This window comes from Taudactylus pleione, unplaced genomic scaffold (assembly GCF_031769625.1).
Source record: "Taudactylus pleione unplaced genomic scaffold, aTauple2 ptg000677l, whole genome shotgun sequence".
Classification (NCBI taxonomy): Eukaryota; Metazoa; Chordata; class Amphibia; order Anura; family Myobatrachidae; genus Taudactylus; species Taudactylus pleione.
This window is the reverse complement of record NW_028285079.1, coordinates 1,867,467-1,889,480: the sequence shown is the minus strand read 5'-3', so window position 1 is coordinate 1,889,480 and position 22,014 is coordinate 1,867,467. Positions and strand designations below refer to the sequence as shown.

The 22,014-nt window shown below is 45.0% G+C and overlaps 1 protein-coding gene across 1 annotated transcript in view; it reads right to left on the bottom strand.

Moving 5' to 3' along the window:
* Positions 1 to 15,665, bottom strand: part of LOC148478140 (F-box only protein 40-like) — a 33,965-nt gene extending 18,300 nt beyond the window's left edge. Inside the window, exons 1-3 of the mRNA XM_088455885.1 lie at positions 15,578 to 15,665; positions 5,641 to 5,723; positions 478 to 2,376 (exon numbers count right to left, since the gene is read on the bottom strand). Of these exons, the coding sequence (XP_088312011.1) occupies positions 478 to 2,376; positions 5,641 to 5,643 (1,902 nt within the window). The 5' untranslated portion in view covers positions 5,644 to 5,723; positions 15,578 to 15,665. The remainder of the gene's footprint in view (positions 1 to 477; positions 2,377 to 5,640; positions 5,724 to 15,577) is intronic.
* Positions 15,666 to 22,014: the final 6,349 nt, after the last annotated feature.

The following is a 22,014-nucleotide window of genomic DNA, read 5'->3' as shown; positions in this document are numbered from 1 at the left end:
CCCGGTAGTATAATTGCCTACTATCCTGGAATTTCCGTGGACTCCTGAGTTTGGGGGAGTCTCCCAGGTTCCTGAGAATGCACACCAGCCTCCCGGATCACTCTGGGGAAGTGGTCAGTCTGGGCGCACAATGATGTGTCTACAAAGTGTACAGTCAGTGCTGTGTCTATGGACTGGTGAGATCGGTCTACTGACACTTTGGGGCAATTGATGGGGAAACACACTTATAGTCACAGTGTCAATAAACTCTGTTGAAAAATCTGAATTCCAACTAGTGTTGGATCTCTGTAGACACTTCCTTATATCTTAAGGATATGTACTTGATAGGAATAAACTGATTTATCATCCTCCCTAATAAGGTGAAGATGTATTTTCAGTTATAATAAAACATATATTTTTTTAACATATTATCCTTCTCTAGTAAAATAATCTCTGATTGTGTCCATGATCTCACAGTCTCTGAGATCAGACCCTTACCTTCTTCCGACATCTCCATGAAGTTCCACCATGTGAGTAAGTCTTCTTCTCCCAATACAAATGCACCATCCCCCTCTCCTGCAACAACATGGCGCAGACATCCCTCATGAGAGTAGACACCTGGGAGAGCTGGCAAAGGCTGAAACTATCCAGGAACCAGGCAATGTGCTGAAGGATCTCTAATGGGAGGCTGGTTAGGGAATCTTTGCTCTTTCCTCGGTGGCTTCTTGAAAGGTTCGGTCTTACTCCCTCATACAGAGCGCAATCGACCTGCGGCTTCAGTGCAAATGTCTTCAGCTGCTTGCTATAGATAACTTGTGACCTTTGCCCGTCAGGCTGAAATCTGTTTTGCAAGAAGGTGCAGCCCAGGTAAGATAGGGGGCAACGCTGCTGGAACCATCCGCTGAGGCAGGACTGTATGTCCGAGTGGACATTCTTGAAGTGTGAGGCAAACTCATCTCTGCGGAAGAAGAGGTTACATGAGAACGTGAAGGAGGAATTACTTTTATTGTGCCTACTGTTTACAGAATCACTCTCCAGGTCCAAGTAGAGGCCTACGTTTCTCATATTCTTTTCAGCCAGAAGATCTAACAATACTGTATTTTCAGAGAATGGATCTAAGCCAAAATTATAAGTCTGTGTTGCAAAGTCAATGAGCAACCCATCGAGGGCCTTCATCTCCGATATGGCATGACCCTTCAGCTCCCTCTCCAGGGCACTTAGCAAGGTGGTGTTAACGATATCAGACAGTGGCAAGTCTTCTGCCAGGACCCCAAGGTCAGATGTGTCTACCAGCTTCTGCGCTTTCTCACTCTTGGGACGATCATCCCCAAGTTTGGCTCTTCTGCCGCAGTAGCTTGTTGGCACTTTGAAGGTGCACACGGTCTCCACTTCGTGGGCTTCCAAACTTCCGTAAACGAAATCCTTCTCTTTAGGGGTACACGCAGCCATCTGTCCAAATCGGATGAGCATGCTGCCATGGTGCACTATGTACATGTTGTAACTTCCGCAATCCACTTCTGATTTCAGTCGTTCTAGGACACCCTCTTGCCATGGAGCAAGGCCTGTTTTCTCCATCTCCAGCTTCATGGCCTCCTCAAATTCTTTCACTTTATTTGTTTTTTGCTTTTTCTCTACATTTACCATGGGTTTGTTGCCAGGTTGCTTACAAGTGGTCGCGGATGGGCTGTTATTCTGTTCGGTACTTGACTCCAGACACTTGGCGGCTAATTTTTCTTTGCTAAAAATTTTATCCCATTGTTTGAACTTCTCTAAATCTATGCCATCCTGCCCCCGAGCCAGAGCCTCCCGTTCATTCTGAGTGAGCTCAACCATTTCTTCATCGCTCATCACCAAGTTTCCTCCATTTTGAAGATCCGATCCCCCTACAGCTCCAGTATCCAGGTCCATGTTAGGTGTTTCCAACTTTATTATGTTTTTGGGGTGTTCGGATAGCTCTGTGAAAAGTTCAGCCATTTTAAGGGAGCCAAAGAGAATCTTTTGATCCCTCAAGGATAAGGCTACATCCAGATGTTCCGCTCGGTCTTTTTCATTCAGAATATTCTTATAAAGTGCTTGATCCCTGTCAATAATGGGCCAGCGATTCCATTCCATGGAGCAGCAGACCACACTGGCCGGGCAAACTTTCAGGTGCTTTGCCTGTTTGCTGCGGGACATGGAGAAAGGGCAGCCAAACACAGAGTTGAGGCAGGGGACCCATTCATGGGGGCATAGCAGGTGGTGTTCCTCTTCTTTGCACAGGTGGAACCTGGCGCCACAGTTCAAGGGGCAGCTGATCATCACGCAGGAAACACCAGTGTTGATGGGCGTTTGGCAATGCTTGCTGAAACATCTTTCGCAGTGTCGATGCTGTCCTGGTGGGGGTCTCTGTGTCCTCCTCTTGATGTATTAAAAAAAGAAAATTATAGGACAATTTATAATAGTTTTACCTATGCTAAAAACATCTTTATTTAATGCCACGAATCATTGTTTGCGGAGGATACTCATGGAACGATTAGGAATGACAACTAGTTTGTTTCTCACCAAACTATCTGGAAACTTTGTCAAAACCTGATTTCCTATCGGACATGCTGGAAAATTCGATCAGCTCATAAACTTACAGTACAGTACGTGTGTTATTTGATTGACAGGCTGCACAAAATGGAAAACTTTCATCAAGAATGACCACGTTTGCCAAAGTTGTGTGAGCCGGTTGTTGGGTGACCATCGAGAGTGGCCGGGACTCCTAGTGTGGTCAGCATCTCTGGACTTACACACCACAAATGTAAAATAAATGAATCAATAAATAAGAATATTATAAAATTGGTCTGGTTGGAGGCGGAGCTCTGGTCCAGTTTATCAAAGCTGACCCATCGGATTCTATAAACATATAAAAACAGCAACAAACTCAGGAGCAATAGTCCAGAAGCATAGTGGGCTCTGAGAACGCGACATTAATATGATTATTATACTATCACATGTTATGGTAATGTTATCTAAATATGTTATTAGACTACTACACATTATGATAATCTTATGTAAATATAGTTCTTAGGGCGGAATTCAATTCAACGCAAATTGAATAGCGCCGAGAAGGAGCTCCCGGAGCAATTCAATTCAGCGCTTTGTTATGTCAGAGAATGCCCGTTCTCGCACCTTAAACATGGTGTTAAGTCCTGAGAACCGCCATTCTCCGTCAAAAGTGCCCGGCGCGATGTTGTTTCCGCCGCGCTAAAGGCAGAAAACGGCATTGCGTCAACAGTTTTGTGGGACCAGGAGGGGTGCGAGAAGAAATCCTTCAGTCGGGCTTAACAGCGCGCTGAATTGAATAGCTCCGTGAGCTCCTTCCCTGCGCTATTCAATTTGCGTTGAATTGAATTCCGCCCTTCGACTATTACACATTATGCTAATGTAATGTTAATGTGATTATTAGAGTATTACACTAGGATAATGTTCTATAAATATGATTATTATCTGTTATGATAATGTTATGTAAATATAATTATTATACGTTATCATAGTGTTATGATTATTAGATCATTACAAGCTATGATAATCGGTAAATATGATTATTACATGTTAGAATAATGTTATATAAATATGATTCTTAGATTATAACATTATGATAATCTTATGTAAATATGATTACAGCCCTAACTGTGTGGAGTTTGTATTTTCTCCCTGTGCTTGCGTGGGTTTCCTCCGGGTGCTCCAGTTTCCTCCCACACTCCAAAAATATACTGGTAGGTTAATTGGCTCCCAACAAAATTACTAGTGTGTATGTGTGTGACCATGTGATGGGGAATATAGAGTGTGAGCTCCATTGGGGCAGGGACTGATGTGAATGGCCAAATATTATCTGTAAAGCGCTGTGGAATATGTGTGCGCTATATAAATAACTGGTAAAAATAATAATAAATATTAAATTATTATACAGTCAGGTGTATAAATATTGGGACATTGACAGAATTTTCATATTTTTGCCTCTATTCACCACCACAATGGCTTTGAAATGAAACAAACAAGATGTGATTTACCTGCAGACTTTCAGATTTAATTTGAGGGTAATTACATCCAAATCAGGTGAACGGTGTAGGAATTACAATGGTTTCTATATGTGCCTCCCACTTTTTAAGGGGCCAAAAGTAATGGGAGCATCAACTCAAAAGCTATTTCATGGACAGGTGTGGGCTATTCCCTCGTTATTCCATTATCAATTAAGCAGGTAAAAGGTCTGGAGTTGATTGTAGGTGTGACATTTGCATTTGGAATCAGTTGCTGTCGACTCTCAATATGAGATCCAAAGAGCTGTCACTATCAGTGAAGCCATCATTAGGCTGAAAAATCAAAACAAACCCATCAGAGAGATAGCAAAAACATTAGGTGTGGCCAAATCAACTGTTTGGAACATTCTTAAAAAGAAAGAACGCACCGGAGAGCTCAGCAACACCAAAAGACCCGGAAGACCACGGAAAACAACTGTTGTGGATGACAGAAGAATAATTTCCCTGGTGAAGTAAAATCCCTTCACAACAGTTGGCCAAATCAAGAACACTCTCCAGGAGGTAGGTGTATATGTGTCAAAGTCAACAATCAAGAGAAGACTTCACAAGAGTGAATATAGAGGGTTCACCACAAGATGTAAACCATTGGTGAGCCTCAAAAACAGGAAGACCAGATTAGAGTTTGCCAAACAACATCTAAAAAAGCCATTACATTATTTCTGGAACAACATCCTATGGACAGATGAGACAAAGATCAACTTGTACCAGAGTGATGGGAAGAGAAGAGTATGGAGAAGGAAAGGAACTGCTCATGATCCAAAACATACCACCTCATCAGTGAAGCATGGTGGTGGTAGTGTCATGGCGTGGGCATGTATGGCTGCCAATGGAACTGGTTCCCTTGTATTTATTGATGATGTGACTGCTGACAAAAGCAGCAGAATGAATTCTGAAGTGTTTCGGGCAATATTATATGCTCATATTCAGTCAAATGCTTCAGAACTCATTGGACGGCGCTTCACAGTGCAGATGGACAATGACCCGAAGCATACTGCAAAAGCAACCAAAGAGTTTTTTAAGGCTAAAAAGTGGAATGTTATGCAATGGCCAAGTCAATCCCCTGACCTGAATCTGATTGAGCATGCATTTCACTTGATGAAGACAAAACTGAAGGGAAAATGCCCCATGAACAAGTAGGAACTGAAGACATTTGCAGTAGAGGCCTGGCAGAGCATCACCAGGGATGAAACCCAGCGTCTGGTGATGTCTATGCGTTCCAGACTTCAGGCTGTAATTGCCTGCAAAGGATTTGCAACAAAGTATTAAAAAGTGAAAGTTAGATTTAGTATTGTTTAGTTTGTCCCATTACTTTTGGCCCCTTAAAAAGTGGGAGGCACATATAGAAGCCATTGTAATTCCTACACCGTTCACCTGATTTGGATGTAATTACCCTCAAATTAAATCTGAAAGTCTGCAGGTAAAGCACATCTTATTTGTTTCATTTCAAAGCCATTGTGGTGGTGAATAGAGGCCAAAATATGAAAATTCTGTCAATGTCCCAATATTTATGCACCTGACTGTATATTATGCCAATGTTATGTAAATATGATTATTAGACTATTACTCATTATAATAATATTATACACAATCTGAAATTTACCATTGCAGAAAGGACAAGCCAGTCTCTGCCCAAGCTGTCTTCTTCTGGTTCAGGATCGAGCAGTTATTCCATTGTCATTAGTGCTGCGACAGGAGAAACACAGATAAAATAAATTAGGAAAATTAATCAATTGTTTAAATTTGCATAAAATCCACATCCATGGCCCATGTACTACAGGTCAGTAATCAGGGTCCATGTACTACAGGTCAGTAATCAGGGCCCTGATTCAGAGATGGACGGATTTGCAGAGGCGCACACAAGCGGCTGCACAAACCCGTCCGTCTCCAATACAACTGCAGAAGGAGGTGTCAGACACCTTCTTGCTGCACCTATGTATGTGCTAGTTATGTGTGTGCTAGTTATGTGTGTGCTATGTATGTGTGTGCTATGTATGTGTGTGCTATGTATGTGTGTGCTATGTATGTGTGTGCTATTTATGTGTGTGTTATTTATGTATGTTCTATTTGTGTGTGTTATTTATGTATGTTCTAATTATGTGTGTGTTATTTATGTATGTTCTATTTATGTGTCTGCTATTTATGTATGTTCTATTTATGTGTGTGTTATTTATGTATGTTCTATTTATGTGTGTGCTATTTATGTGTGTGCTATTTATGTGTGTGCTATTTATGTGTGTGCTATTTATGTATGTTCTATTTATGTGTGTGTTATTTATGTGTGTGCTATTTATGTGTGTTCTATTTATGTGTGTGCTATTTATGTGTGTGCTATTTATGTATGTTCTATTTATGTGTGTGTTATTTATGTGTATGCTATTTATGTATGTTCTATTTATGTGTGTGTTATTTATGTATGTTCTATTTATGTGTGTGCTATTTATGTGTGTGCTATTTATGTATGTTCTATTTATGTGTGTGCTATTTATGTGTGTGCTATTTATGTATGTTCTATTTATGTGTGTGTTATTTATGTATGTTCTATTTATGTGTGTGTTATTTATGTATGTTCTATTTATGTGTGTGCTATTTATTTATGTTCTATTTATGTGTGTGCTATTTATGTGTGTGCTATTTATGTGTGTGCTATTTATGCATGTGCTATTTATGTGTGTTCTATTTATGTGTGTTCTATTTATGTTTGTGCTATTTATGTGTGTGCTATTGTCTTTTAGAGTTTGTTGCCCTCTATTTTTTATATATTTTTACATAAAATAAAATTGGTATTATTACTATATTGGTCTTTATAGCGACTTCTTCTAAATGTACGGTTACATCAGCTCAGTGATATCTTTTATTTACTAATTATGTGAGGTTGTAAATCACCTCTTTTACCCACTGCTGCAAATATATACCCTTATATTCCTTGTGTTTCTCAGGCACTTGATTGTGTTTTGATTATTGGTCACATTTAAATTAATAAAATGACTTAAAGGGACATCACAATTCAAATATTGCCTTTTGTTATTCAGACATGTACTGTATATTCAGCTTCAATATATTTAAAATGTTTTGCCTAAATCTATGTTAAAGTCAATCTGAATTAGAAGCAGTTAGTGGACAGGACCGACAGTGCCGTTGGGCCCCCTGTAAGTCCAGGCCCTTTACTGTTGTACCAAATGTACCCCCTAGATGGCGGCACTGGCAGATAGCCAAACAGCCAGTGAGAATTTAAAAATTATACTTTATGTTTTAGTCTTCAATTATAGGACAATGCATTCCTTACAGTAAATTATATAGGATTAGAAGTTATTAGTATTATTATTACCAGTTATTTATATGGCGCACACATATTTTGCAGCGCTTTTCCGAGAATATTTTGGCCACTCACATCTGTCCCTGCCCCAGTGGAGCTTACACTCTATGTTCCCTATCACAAGCGCACACACATACACACTAGGATTAATTTTTGTTGGGAGCCAATTAACCTACCAGTATATTTTTGGAGTGTGGGAAGAAACCGGAGTACCCAGAGGAAACCCACGCAAGGACAGGGAGAATATACAAACTCCACACAGGTAGGGCCATGGTGGGAATCGAACCCATGATCTCAGTGCTGTGAGGCAGTAATGCTAACCATTACACCGTCTGTGCTGCCCCCAGAAGTCACCAAGGAGAGACCATTCTGAAGAATCTGTTTGTCAAGGTGAAACGCGTTGGTCTTACAGAGGCTTGTTGATTTTTGGACAGCAAATATACAAACTTTTTGAAGAATAACTTTCTACTTTATAGAAATATGAGGAGTCAGACAACTTGACCAGACTGATAACAACACTTTGCCGCAATTATTTATTGCTCTCAAGCTAAGCGAATTCACCAGAGAGACTGAGTTTTATATTACACCACCAATGAACTATTTGGCTCTCTCGTCAGGACAAACTGTGTTGGGACTTTGTGTTCCTATTGATTTGGAAATGATTAATGAATATCACCCTGCTCCAATATTCTGGTACGTGACACTAATGATATGATCTTCCCCCTTTTACGACTTATTAACTGTTTTTTTTGTGCCACCTTATTGATGCCCAATGTCTTTCTATTATTATTATATGTTATTTATAAGGTGCCACAAGGGTTCTGTAGCACCGTACAAGGGGATAAAACTTACAGCAAGATACATAGGACTACTATAGATAAAGTTGCACATTATTTATTTGAAGTGTACAAGCATAATTATGTAGAGAAGATAAAGGGTAGAGGGCCTTGGTCATATGAGCTAACAATCTATAGCTGTGTATTCCTTCCTGAGATTGCAGAATCTCTTACTTTGGCAAGCTGCTTGTGTTTCACATATAAAAGATACAGTAATATTTATATTAATTTTAATGATATAAGAAATTACGAAGATGTTCAGCCCCACAAATGACAAACAAAACAATTCTGAAATAAGTCATCAGGTCGGCTGATGGAGAGGGAACTCTTACTTGATAAGATAGAGTATACTATATGGATAAATAAAGAATATACATTGCTATCTGATAAAGCGACTTATCAACCCGTGGACTCAGTTTCCACAAAAACTTACCTTAATCTTTGTCAGGAATCCTAAAGAAAAATGTTTGTGACCGTCTATCTAATACCCTGTACACATTTATTTTAATTCATACAAATCTGCAACATGGTCACACCATTGTCTCAGGAATTACTCCATGTGCTAACAGTCTTACAGAGTTCATAGATTGGTTTCTGCAATTTATATTAATGCAACAAAAAAGCTATTTTGGGGATACTACACAAGTACTGGTAAATTTGGTATAAAAGGAATAGTGTAGCCTGGCCGCATAGTGTAGCATGATATGAGATCCCTGTACACTTGTATAGCTCATGTGGCAAGTCGCCATTATGTATTGCAGATTCGCATGAATAAATCATGTTATCATGAAACACAAATGTGCTTTATCGCAGATAGCTTACAATGTGTGCTAAGCGATCATCACTTCTGGTTTGCAGATACAGTTTATAATCAGTCATAGGGTACAGCGATGGGGCCTGAGATTGCCCCTAGTTATGCAACACTTTTATAATGAAGTGGGACAAGAGGGATGGTCAGCCTATAAATTCTAACACATAAGAATAAATATATCTCCCTATCAAATAGCAGTTATGGGTTCCATTATTGTAACAAATTAAATTATGTAGGTGGTCATTATTAATAATAATAATAATAATAATAATAATAATATTATTATTATTATTATTATTATTATTACTAACACCGTCAGGCAGCATCCTCACCTTCCTCATCTCCCTACCCCTCCCACCTCACTGCCTAAACCAAACTGCCCCCAGTGCCTAAACCTAACCTCCCAATGCACCCTAAACTTAACCCTCCCCCCTAGTGCCTAACCCTAACCCTCTCCCTAACCCCAGTACTTACACCTGGGATGCCGATGCCATGATTCTGACAGGTGTTGGGATTCCGGTACCGGCATTCTAAGTGCCGGCATCCCAACTGTCGGAATATTGACCGAATTCCCATGTACACTATAAAATATAACTTCAGATACTCCAGCTGGCTGTACAGGGTGCGTGCCTAGAGAATCTCAAGTACGCTCTGGGCAGCTCTGCAAGAGATGCTGACTGCAAGGTGCAGCTCCAGGCAACCTGCAAGTCAAATTCAGAGGTCTTGTGTCTGGAATGGTGCCGCCACCAGGGACCTGCCCATTGGTACCACTTACACACCCCTATTCATAAGTAAGTAACATGTAACATGAATAGACAAATGCAATTTCATAGAATATAGACACAACCCTAATGAGTGATATATTATCACTGAGCACTATATACCAGACATTATGTAAGAGACACAGCACTGAACACTATATACAGGACATTATGTAAGAGACTCAGCACTGAACACTATATACAGGACATTATGTAAGAGACTCAGCACTATATACAGGACATTATTTAAGAGACTCAGCACTGAGCAGTATATACCAGACATTATGTAAGAGACTCAGCACTGAACACTATTTACAGGACATTATGTAAGAGACTGAGCACTATATACAGGACATTATTTAAGAAACTCAGCACTGAGCACTATATACAGGACATTATGTAAGAGACTCAGCACTGAGCAGTATGTACAGGACATTATGTAAGAGACTCAGCACTGAGCACTATATACAGGACATTATGTAAGACTCAGCACTGAGCACTATATACAGGACATTATGCAAGAGACTCAACACTGAGCACTATATACAGGACATTATACAAGAGAATCAGTGGTGAGTACTATATACTGGACATTATGTAAGTGACTGAGCACTATATACCGGGCATTATGTAAGACACTCAGCGCTGTGCACTATATACAGGACATTATGTAAGTGACTCAGCAGTGTGCACTATATACAGGACAATATGTAAGAGACTCAGCACTGAGCACTATATACCAGACATTGTGTAAGAGACTCAGCGCTGAACACTATATACCGGACATTATGTAAGAGATTCAGCACTGAGCACTATATACCGGACATCATGTAATAAATTCAGCACTGAGCACTATACACCGGACATTATGTAAGTGACTCAGCAATGAGCACTATATACCGGACATTATGTAAGAGACTCAGCGCTGTGCACTATATACAGGACATTATGTAAGAAATTCAGCACTGAGCACTATACACCGGACATTATGTAAGTGACTTAGCACTGAGCACTATATACCGGACATTATGTAAGAGACTCAGCAGTGAGCACTATATACAGGACATTATGTTAGTGAACCAGCACTGCACACTATACAGCGGACATTATGTAAGAGACTCAGCACTGAGCACTATATACCGGGCATTATGTAAGACACTCAGCGCTGTGCACTATATACAGGGCATTATGTAAGTAATTCATCACTGAGCACTATATAGCGGACATTATGTAAGAGACTCAGTGGTGAGTACTATATACAGGACATTATGTAAGTGACTCAGCAGTGTGCAATATATACAGGACAATATGTAAGAGACTCAGCACTGAGCACTATATACCAGACATTGTGTAAGATATTCAGCACTGAGCACTATATACCGGACATCATGTAAGAAATTCAGCACTGAGCACTATATACAGGACATTATGTAAGTGATTCAGCACTGGGCACTATATACCGGACACTATGTAAGAGACTCAAAGCTGTGCACTATATACAGGACATTATGTAAGTGATTCAGTACTGTGCACTATATACCGGACATTATGTAAGAAACTGAACACTGAGTACTACAGTATATACCAGACATTATGTAAGAGACTCAGGGCCTGATTCAGAGCCGCTCGTAAGCGGCCGCTCGTTCGCTCCGAGCGATGTTCGCACATCTGCGCATGCGCCAACCAGTCAGTGACGTCGGAAATCGTGTGCTCGCAAAATAGCGAATGCCTGCTAATTTGAGTGACAGGATGAGGCGTTTGTGGGTGGTAACAGGGGAAGGTGCTTGAAAACGGGGAGTGGAGATCCGAACGCAGGAGTGCCAAACGGTCAAAACGGGCGTTTTAAGGGTGTGCATAATTAACAAAGCAGCGTCATCGACCACGTCACTTGGTTGTCTTTTAACCTGAACTGCTCGCATGATTGCGGTAGGAAAATGCTACCACAAGAATAGCGAGCAGTTCATACGCCTTTCTATTCTAATAAATAGCGGAGATGACGTATGATGCGAGCGGCCAGGGTGCATCTTTACAAAATAGCGAGCGCATGTTTCATTCGCTCGCTCAGACATAGAGGTGTCAACAGACCGCAAAGAGCGAGCGCTCAATTTAAATAGCCAGCCCCTTTTTCTGAACGAGCGTCCGCAAATAGCGTCCGGCTCTGAATCAGGCCCTCAGCGCTGAGCACTATATACGGGACATTATGCAAGAGACTCAGCACTAAGCACTATATACAGGACATTATGTAAGAGACTCAGCACTGAGCACTATATACTGGACATTATGTAAGAGACTCAGCACTGAGCACTATATACAGGACATTATGGAAGAGACTCAGCACTGAGCACTATATACCGGACATTATGTAAGAGACTCAGCACTGAGCACTATATACAGGACATTATGTAAGAGACTCAGCACTGAGCACTATATACTGGACATTATGTAAGAGACTCAGCACTGAGCACTATATATAGGACATTATGGAAGAGACTCAGCACTGAGCAGTATATACAGGACATTATGTAAGAGACTCAGCACTGAGCACTATATACTGGACATTATGTAAGAGACTCAGCACTGAGCACTATATACCAGACATTATGTAAGAGACTCAGCACTGAGCACTATATACAGGACATTATGTAAGAGACTCAGGGTCTCATTCAGTCCCGCTCGCGAGCGCAGGACACTCGCAAGCGGGTCGATGGTACCCAAATGCGCATGCGCACGACGGAGGCGCCTCCGTCGTGCGCATGCGCGAGACCCGGCGAGCGACGAAGGGGGCGTGCTGTCGGTGGTGATTGACAGCATGCCCCCTTTGGTGGGCGTGCCGGGGGCGTGGCTGCCCAGACGGAGGCGTTCCCATGGGAACGCCTACCGTCTGGGTCCGGCCCCACTGACATCACTAGTGATGTCAGTGGGAGTGATTTTGGCTCTGATAGAGCCAAAAGCACTCCAGGGCTTGCGGCAGCAAGACCCTACCGCAGGGTCTCGTCGCAAGCCCGATGGTCGCGATGGTCTTGACCATCGCGACCATCATCATGAACACTCGCATAAGCTGTGGGTGGTCACCCACAGCTATGTGAGCGGCCAGGAGGCCGCACCAATTTTAGGTAGAAGGGCCCTGATTCAGAGCGAGCGCTCTGGTCAGAGCGTCCGGCTCTGAATCAGGCCCTCAGTACTGAGCACTATATACCAGACATTATGTAAGAGACTCAGCGCTGTGCACTATGGGCCCAATTCAGAGCCGCTCGCAAGCGGTCCGATGGTTGCCCACTGCGCACGCGCGGCGTCCGGCATGCGCATTCCCGCTGAGCAACTGAGGTTCAGTCGCTACAGGGCTCGCAACAAGATGGGGCGGCTGTCGATGTTGATTGACAGCTCGCCCCATTTTGTGGGCGGGTAGGGGGGGTGGCCAGACAAACGCAGGCGTTCCTTTAGGAGGGATGACTGACATCACTACTGGTGTCAGTAGTGGACTTCCTGCTCTATTAGAGCAGAAAGTCCACTCGGGCTTGCGGCAGCTACACCCTATCCCAGGGTCTCGTCGCAAGCCAGATGGTAGCGATGATCACGACAGTCTCCAGCCCACTCACACAAGCTGTGGGTGGTCATCCACAGCTTTGCGAGCGGCCGGAGATGAAAAAAAACACCCACATTCAGAGCGAGCCCCCGCCAGCAGCAAGCGGCTCTGAATCAGGGCATATATACCGGACATTATGTAAAAGACTCAGCACTGTGCACTATATACAGGACATTATGTAAGAGACTCAGCACTGTGCACTATGGGTCTCATTCAGACCCGCTCGTGAGCGCTGTACGCTCGCAAGCGCTGTACGCTCACAAGCGGGTCGATGGTGCACAAGTGCGCATGCGCACGACGGAGGGAGCTCCGCCGTGCGCATGCGCGAGACCCTTTGGTGGGCGTGCCGGGGGCGTGGCTGCCCAGACGGAGGCGTTCCCATGGGAACGCCTACCGTCTGGGGCCGGCCCCACTGACATCACTAGTGATGTCAGTGGGAGTGATTTTGGCTCTGATAGAGCCAAAATCACTCCAGGGCTTGCGGCAACGAGACCCTACCGCAAGGGTCTCGTCGCAAGCCCGATGGTCGCGATGGTCTTGACCATCGCGACCATCATCATGGACGCTCGCATAAGCTGTGGGTGGTAACCCACAGCTATGCGAGCGTCCAGGAGGACTCACATAAAAAAACAAAAAACGCCCTGATTCAGAGCGTCCGGCTCTGAATCAGGCCCACTATACAGGACATTATGTAATAGACTCAGCACTGTGCACTACATACCGGACATTATGTAAAAGACTCAGCACTGAGCACTATATACAGGACATTATGTAAGAGACTCAGCACTGAGTACTATATACAGGATATTATGTAAGAGACTCAGCACTGAGCACTATATACAGGACATTATGTAAAAGACTCAGCACTGTGCACTATATACAGGACATTATGTAAGAGACTCAGCACTGAGCACTATATACAGGACATTATGTAAGAGACTCAGCACTGTGCACTATATAGAGGACATTATGTAAGAGACTCAGCACTGAGCACTATATACAGGACATTATGTAAAAGACTCAGCACTGTGCACTATATACAGGACATTATGTAAGAGACTCAGCACTGAGCACTATATACAGGACATTATGTAAAAGACTCAGCACTGTGCACTATATACAGGACATTATGTAAGAGACTCAGCACTGAGCACTATATACATGACATTATGTAAGAGACTCAGCACTGAGCACTATATACAGGACATTATGTAAGAGACTCAGCACTGTGCACTATATACAGGACATTATGTAAGAGACTCAGCACTGTGCACTATATAGAGGACATTTTGTAAGAGACTCAGCACTGAGCACTATATACAGGACATTATGTAAAAGACTCAGCGATGAGCACTATATACAGGACATTATGTAAAAGACTCAGCACTGAGCACTATATACAGGACATTATGTAAGAGACTCAGCACTGAGCACTATATACAGGACATTATGTAAAAGACTCAGCACTGAGCACTATATACAGGACATTATGTAAGAGACTCAGCACTGTGCACTATATACAGGACATTATGTAAGAGACTCAGCACTGTGCACTATATACAGGACATTATGTAAGAGACTCAGATGATCGGGAATCTGTGCAGCGAGCGTCCTGTACTGGGTATGTGCATTATGGGTCCTGTGTGTTCGCACGCAGAGAGGCAGCAGACTTTCCAAAAACGGAAGCGTGTCGCCGCCTTTGGGGGGAGAGAAGAGGCCAGGATCTTCGTTGGCCTCTTTCCCTCATCAGCGATGCCCTATCTCTGTGACTCCATGATCCGTCAGCTGGCCAAGGATCACGCAGATGATGTGATGTTGCGTCCGTAGACGCATCTTGGATAAATAATGCCTTTTTGAGACGTGATGCCTCCTGCTAAATTAATATAATTGCAAGGACGGAATTACAAAGCTGCTTACGTGCGTCCACTGCTGAATCCCCCTCTCAGTCCTGAGTACATTATACCAGACATTATGTAAGAGGCTGCTGTGTATATTGTGCATTATAATATAAACTTGTCTCTAGACGTTATATTGGGTATAACATAAGGCTATATGAGCACCGTACACCCTGTGTGATGGCCGATACCCGGACAGGAATATAAGAAGCAATGAAACCTTGTCAGCTTTGGATTTGAATAATGAATTGTCTGTTGATTATTATAATCCCAGTGATTGAGATTCCCAGCAGCGTCAGCCAATCACAGTGTCAGCGCTATAATCCCTGTCTCCTTACCTGCAGTCCGAGAAATATAATGGATTAGACTCATTTATCAGCCCCTGTCCCAGGCATTGCGATGGGTCCAGCAGCCACTTGCTGTGTGACCGAGGAGAAAGTCATGTGAGGGATTATTAATAGCCGTCTATGGAGACCCCAGCCAACAGCTCCTCTTACAAGTTTGCTGCTCTCATTAACCCCCTCCCCACAGACATGGGACCAAGGCCCTGATTCAGAGCCGGACGCTCTGACAGAGCGCTCGCTCTGAATCAGGGCCGTCCCTGCACCTTTTTGGAGCGCCCTCCAGGCCGCTCGCATAACTGTGGGTGACCACCCACAGCTATAGCGAGTGGCCAAAATGATGGTCGCGATGGTCAAGACCATTGCGACCTTCGGGCTTGCGACGAGACCCTGCGGTAGGGTCTCGCTGCTGCATGCCCTGGAGTGCTTTCGGCTCTATTAGAGCCAAAAGCACTTCCACTAACATCACTAGTGATGTCAGAGGGGCTGGCCCCAGACGGTAGGCGTTCCCATGGGAACGCCTCCGTCTGGGCAGCCACGCCCCCGGCACGCCCACCAAAGGGTGCGTGCTGTCAATCATCATCGACAGCATGCCCCCTTTGCTGCGAGACCCATAACGAGGGCTTGGCTGTCGTTATTCGGGTCTCGCGCATACGCATGACGGAGCCAGCTCCCTCGTGCGCATGCGCACTTGGGCAACATCGAGCCGCTTGCGAGCGCTCAACGCTCGCGAGCGGGTCTGAATCAGGCCCTGAGCCCCAGTCATTCCTCTACAGCTCCGAAGTAGGGGGGCATCGTATGTGAGATCTGACTGCACAATAACCGCCATTACCCCTACCAGCCAATCAGATTAGAGATGTCTATTCCCTATCTTTAGCACATACAGTATCAGCAACAGGGATACTGTCATCGCAAAGTTACAGCTCTTTAATGTGTCTTTCCAAATATTGGAGGCCGTGTGACCTTCCCCTAAATCCACCGCTCCCTTCCCCAAAAACTTCTTTAATGTACTGTATGAGGATGGATCAATAAATAAGGGAACAAGACCTCTCTTTGCGTAAATGTATTCATCTCGTACCTATATGTATAATCAATAGTATGGCCTTGGTACAGATTATTCTGCCCCATAGTCCAAGCATGTCTAAGCATTTGTTCCAATGGTACACCAAGGCATCTATCCCGGTATAGAAGATATCCGTGTCTAGCGCCTGAAGCCAGGACATGACGGTTGCTGAGCTTCATCGCCGGTTTCTTCCACCCAGGTGCTTCTTCAATGGAAACCACTCGGTGCCAGGTCAGGGCTGTAGGGAGGATGGTCCAGCACCTCCCAATGGTAGCACTGTAATAATTCGTGTGCGGCCTGCTGGTATGTGCAGCAAAACGATGCCAGTTTGCAGCAAACCAGGTAATTTTCGACAAATTGCCCTCCGCAACCGGCTCAATGTGTCGCGATAGCGTACAGCGGGTCTGATTTAGTCTAGCACTGCTGGACGCAGATTCCCCATGGTTGGGAATCTGTGCAGACGCCGGACCTGAGCTGCACATGTGCAGTAGGGTCCTGTGTGATGGCACGCAGACTGGCCGCAGACCGTCAGTGATTGACTATCTGCTGGCATTTCTGGTTGGGGAGGGGGCAGCGACGGGCTCCGTTTCCCGAGTCGCTGCTGTTGGGAGGGATGAAAGAGGCCAGGATTTCCGTTGGCTGATAGAGGTTTCCCGAACTCTTTCTCTCATCTGTGGCGGCCGGCTTGTGGACCCCTTGGCCAGCCGATGTTCTTGCAGATTATACGATTCTGCATTGTACAACGCAGCTCGGATAAATAATGCAGCGTATCTATAATGGGTGCAGGGTGTGCAGGGAACACTGGCCCCTGGGTCGAGGGGGGCCCGACACCCTGCACCCATAGAATTACTTACCTCTCCAGAGTCCCACATTAGCGCGGTGGTCCGGCACTATAAAAACGACTGGAAAATTGCCGCCGCGGTCATTTTCCCGTCATTTGCGCATGCGCAGTACAGGGGAAAATAGCCGCCATGGCCATTTTCCCGGTGACCAGCGCATCCTCTATAGACTCTGGGCGCACTCTAGTGCTCAGAGTCTATAACTCCGCGGCTGGCCGCGCACAGCTCAGTGCGCTGACGGCCGCCGGCCAGAGAGGAGGGGGCCCGTGTTGCAGACTGCACACGGGCCCCCTTCTCTCTAGAAACGCCCCTGAGCAGGAGGTGTGATGCCTGATGCCTCCTGTGAGGCGTGATGCCTCCTGCCGCATTACCATAATTGCCTTTGCTGACTGATCTCATTAATCTCCTGTGTACTCGTGTTTTGCATGTCCTGACCTCATGTATTTTTGGGGGGTATATGATAGATATATTCCATCCCCAGATGTCAATTATCTTGTAAAGATGGATTATTAGGTGAACAAGTAGTTAATTAATATATACAATGGTAATCATTTATTTTAATAGATATAACTATGTATGAAGTTAGTGTCTTTGATATATAGTTATTTGTGATGTAATTGTATTAATTCTATACATATTGTATATTGAAATAGTCGCCTTTTTTTGAGATTTTTGCTGTTTTAAAAAGAAAAGTCTGATGACAACAAACGTGTGTAATGAGTTATGCTGGACACACACGGCAAGATAAAATGTCTGTCAGACCGACAGACATGTTATCTGGCCGGCTGCCAGCCGCAGATGTCCGCGGCATACACTGTGAGAGAAATCTCACAGTGTATAGCCCGACATCCGCGCTCCGCCCCCGGGGGAGGAGACATTTCCCTGTTCCTTCCATAGGAAGGAACACAGGAAATGTCTGTCTGTCGGCCGTGCTGGGCATACACTGCCCGATGCGGCCGACAGTTACCGGGTGAATATCGCATCGGACGGGCATGCTGGACAATCCAGCATGCCCTACCGAGCAATATTTAACCCTCGGTCGCCCACCCCCACGCTACAATTATCGCGGCGATCCGCCGATATCGGGCGGATCGTCCCGATAATTGCAGCGTGTATGGCCAGACTTAGCAATATTGTTGTATAGTCGTGTGACATTGCCACTATATGTAATTAGTTTGTAACATTGTCATATTTGTTTTAAAATGCCGTGTAACATTATTATTATATGTGATTATTGTGGCAATTGTTTGTAATTAAGGTGTACATTTGTTGCACATGTGTGTAGTTACTTTGAATTACTGCTGCTATATAAGGTGAGATCAGCAGAGCTAGGACACACCGACACACGAAGTCCTGAGTGACGAAACTTGTTTGGGGCGGCACCAGCTGGGCACTTGCTGTATTCATCACTCACACTCAGAGTGTGCTATTACCAAGGCAGGAGCTTTGGTTTATGGTGCGTCTGGATGTCCATGATAGAGTCGGCTATAAGCGGATGATTCTCCGTCTGAGTACGCGGTACTGACGCATAACAGTTCCAGCAGTGACGAGATGCGGTGGTTATCCGGTGATGTAACACGCTGTTATTTTAACTGAGATGTACGTGATTTTATGCATTTATCTATATAAAGATTGATTTGATTCTACAATGTGCGCTACTTTCATCTTCTTCCTAGAATATATATAATTATGAATCAGGTTGTGATACAATTGTGTTACCTGATCAATTGCCATAATGTGTCATTATGCTCAATACAATGTTACACCCCTGGTAATGTTTGTCACACAGACTTCAACCCCCGCGTACAGTAGGACATAGGAGGAGGAGGTGCCAATTCCATAGATAAATTGGGATTAGTGGGGATGAGACGGGAATGCTGTAGAATTGCAGCGGAAGCCTCGCGGCGGCAGCAGTAAGTGTCGTACTGACCTGTTATCTTCTTGGCTCATCTGACAGAATCCAACGATAATTATTGCTCACTGGAGAGTTTCATAAGATGTCTAATAGAGGAATATACTATGTTTTTATATAGAGAGTAACATGATGGGAACGTTAGTCCTTCAGAAGAGTTATTGGTGATGAAGATTTTGTCTCCATAAAATAGAAAGCTACTATAGGACAAAGTATCAGCTATATTGGTCATCCTATGCCGGGGGTAGGTTCTGTTGTTGCACCATGGGTAGGATTTTACCTGCAGGATTCAAAGAAAGATAATAACTGTCATAGTAGGTAACTATTAATATTATATGTGTGTGTTGTTATATAGGAAGCTATTCATCATCCCTTTATTTCCACAAAAGTGGGTGAAAAGTAAAATGTTCCCCATCTTTTGTAAAAATTAGGGGCCATTCACTAACAGTGTAACGCAGGAGATTTCACAGATATCTCCTGGTTATAATTATCCCCCAATAATTTCCGCAGTCCCCATACTTTATTACTGTAGTATGGGGACATAGAAAATATTCTGAAAAGGCATTTGCTGGAATTCACTCAGTTGAGATGGAAATACTGATGAGAGCGCACAGCAGGTGGGATGCTGGCTCCTGCTGAATAGTGTACAGAAGCTGGAAAACATGGTCAGATGCTGGCACTTGCTGGATGCAGCACAATGCAGCTGGCGCAACTGAAGAGAGAGAGAGCACAACTGCTGAAATGCTGGAATACACCTAGTAGAGATGGTAATACTAATGAGAGCGCACAGCTTGTGGGATGCTTGGGAGTGCACAGCGGAACGGGTGATCTCTGAAAAGAATGCACAGCAGGTGGGATGCTGGCACTTTCTGGATGCTGCACAGTGTGGCTGGTGTTCACCGAAGTGAATGCACAGCTGGTGAAATGCTGGAATACACCCAGTAGAGATAGTAATAGGTCCTGGCGCTTGCTGGATGCTGCACAGTGAAGCTGATGTTTTCTGAAGAGAGCGCACAGCAGGAGAGGCTGCTGCTTGCTGAATGCTGCACAGAAGCAGAGGTGTTTTTCGGAGAGATCACACAATAGGTGAAATGCTGGGGCTTGCTGATTGCTGCACAGGAGCACAGGTGTTCAGTAGGTGGAATGCTATGGCTTGCTGATTGCTGCACAGGAGCACAGGTGTTCAGTAGGTGGAATGCTGTGGCTTGCAGATTGCTGCACAGGAGCACAGGTGTTCAGTAGGTGGAATGCTGTGGCTTGCAGATTGCTGCACAGGAGCACAGGTGTTCAGTAGGTGGAATGCTGGGGCGTGCTGATTGCTGCACAGGAGCACAGGTGTTCAGTAGGTGGAATGCTGGGGCTTGCTGATTGCTGCACAGGAGCACAGGTGTTCAGTAGGTGGAATGCTGGGGCTTGCAGATTGCTGCACAATAGCATGGAAACACACAGGGAAGCACAGGAAGTTTAGAAGCTGCTGAGACTGGAGCCAAGTAACCAGGACCGGCGCTTCCACTAGGCAAGCTCAAGCTGAGGCAGCTTCCTAGGGGCGCCGGCCACTAGAGGGCGCCCGGCCCTCCGATCTCCCCCCCCCCATTTGCCGGGTGCCCGCTGAGATTGTGTCACCAGCAGGCACCCGGCTCCGGCTCCTTCTCTACCTCCCGCCAATCCCCGGTGCCGGAGGACGGAGCTCCGTCTTCCGGGTCCCGAAGTGCCCTATGGGAGTGACGTCATGACATCACTCCCATAGTTCCAAGGGGCGGGCAACGGGGACGGACGGCAGCAGGCACTGGAGCAGGGTTTAAAGTAAGTGTTGTTTTTTTTTTATGTGTGTGTGTATGTATGTGCACGTGTGGGGGGGCTTATTACAGGGGCCGCACTACTGGGGGCACTAAAGGGGGCTTTACAGGGGCTGCACTACTGGGGGCACTACAGGGGTCTTACTATTGGGGGCACTACAGGGGCTGCACTACAGGGGGCATTACAGGGGCTGCACTACTGGGTCAGTACAGGAGCCTTACTATTGGGGCACTACAGGGGATGCACTACTTGGGGCACTACAGGAGCCACATTACTGTGGGCTCTACTGGGGGTATTACAGGGGCCACACTACTGGGGGCATTACAGAGGGGGCCCTACAGGGGCCTTACTATTGGGGCCCCTACAGGGGTTTTACTAGTGGGGGCCATACAGGGGCCTTACTATTGGGGGCCCTACAGGGGCTTTACTATTGGGGGCCCTACAGGGGCCTTACTATTGAGGGCACTACAGGGGCCTTACTACTGGGGGCGTCATATGGGGGCACTACAGGGGCCTTACTATTGGGGGTACTACAGGGGCCTTACTACAGGGGCCACTACAGGGGCCTTACTACAAGGGCCACTACAGGGGCCTTTACTACTGGGGGCACTGCAGGGGGCATTACTACTGGGGGCACTGCACGGGGCATTACTACTGGGGGCACTACTTTTAGGGGCATTATTACTGCTGGGGGCACTGCGTAAGGGGCAAAACATATATAAATAACCAGGGCCAGCTCTAGGGGTGTTCGACCTGAGCGGTCACACAGGGGCGCCACCTATAGAGGGCGCACCCCTCCCCAACATCCTGATTTCAGCGGGAC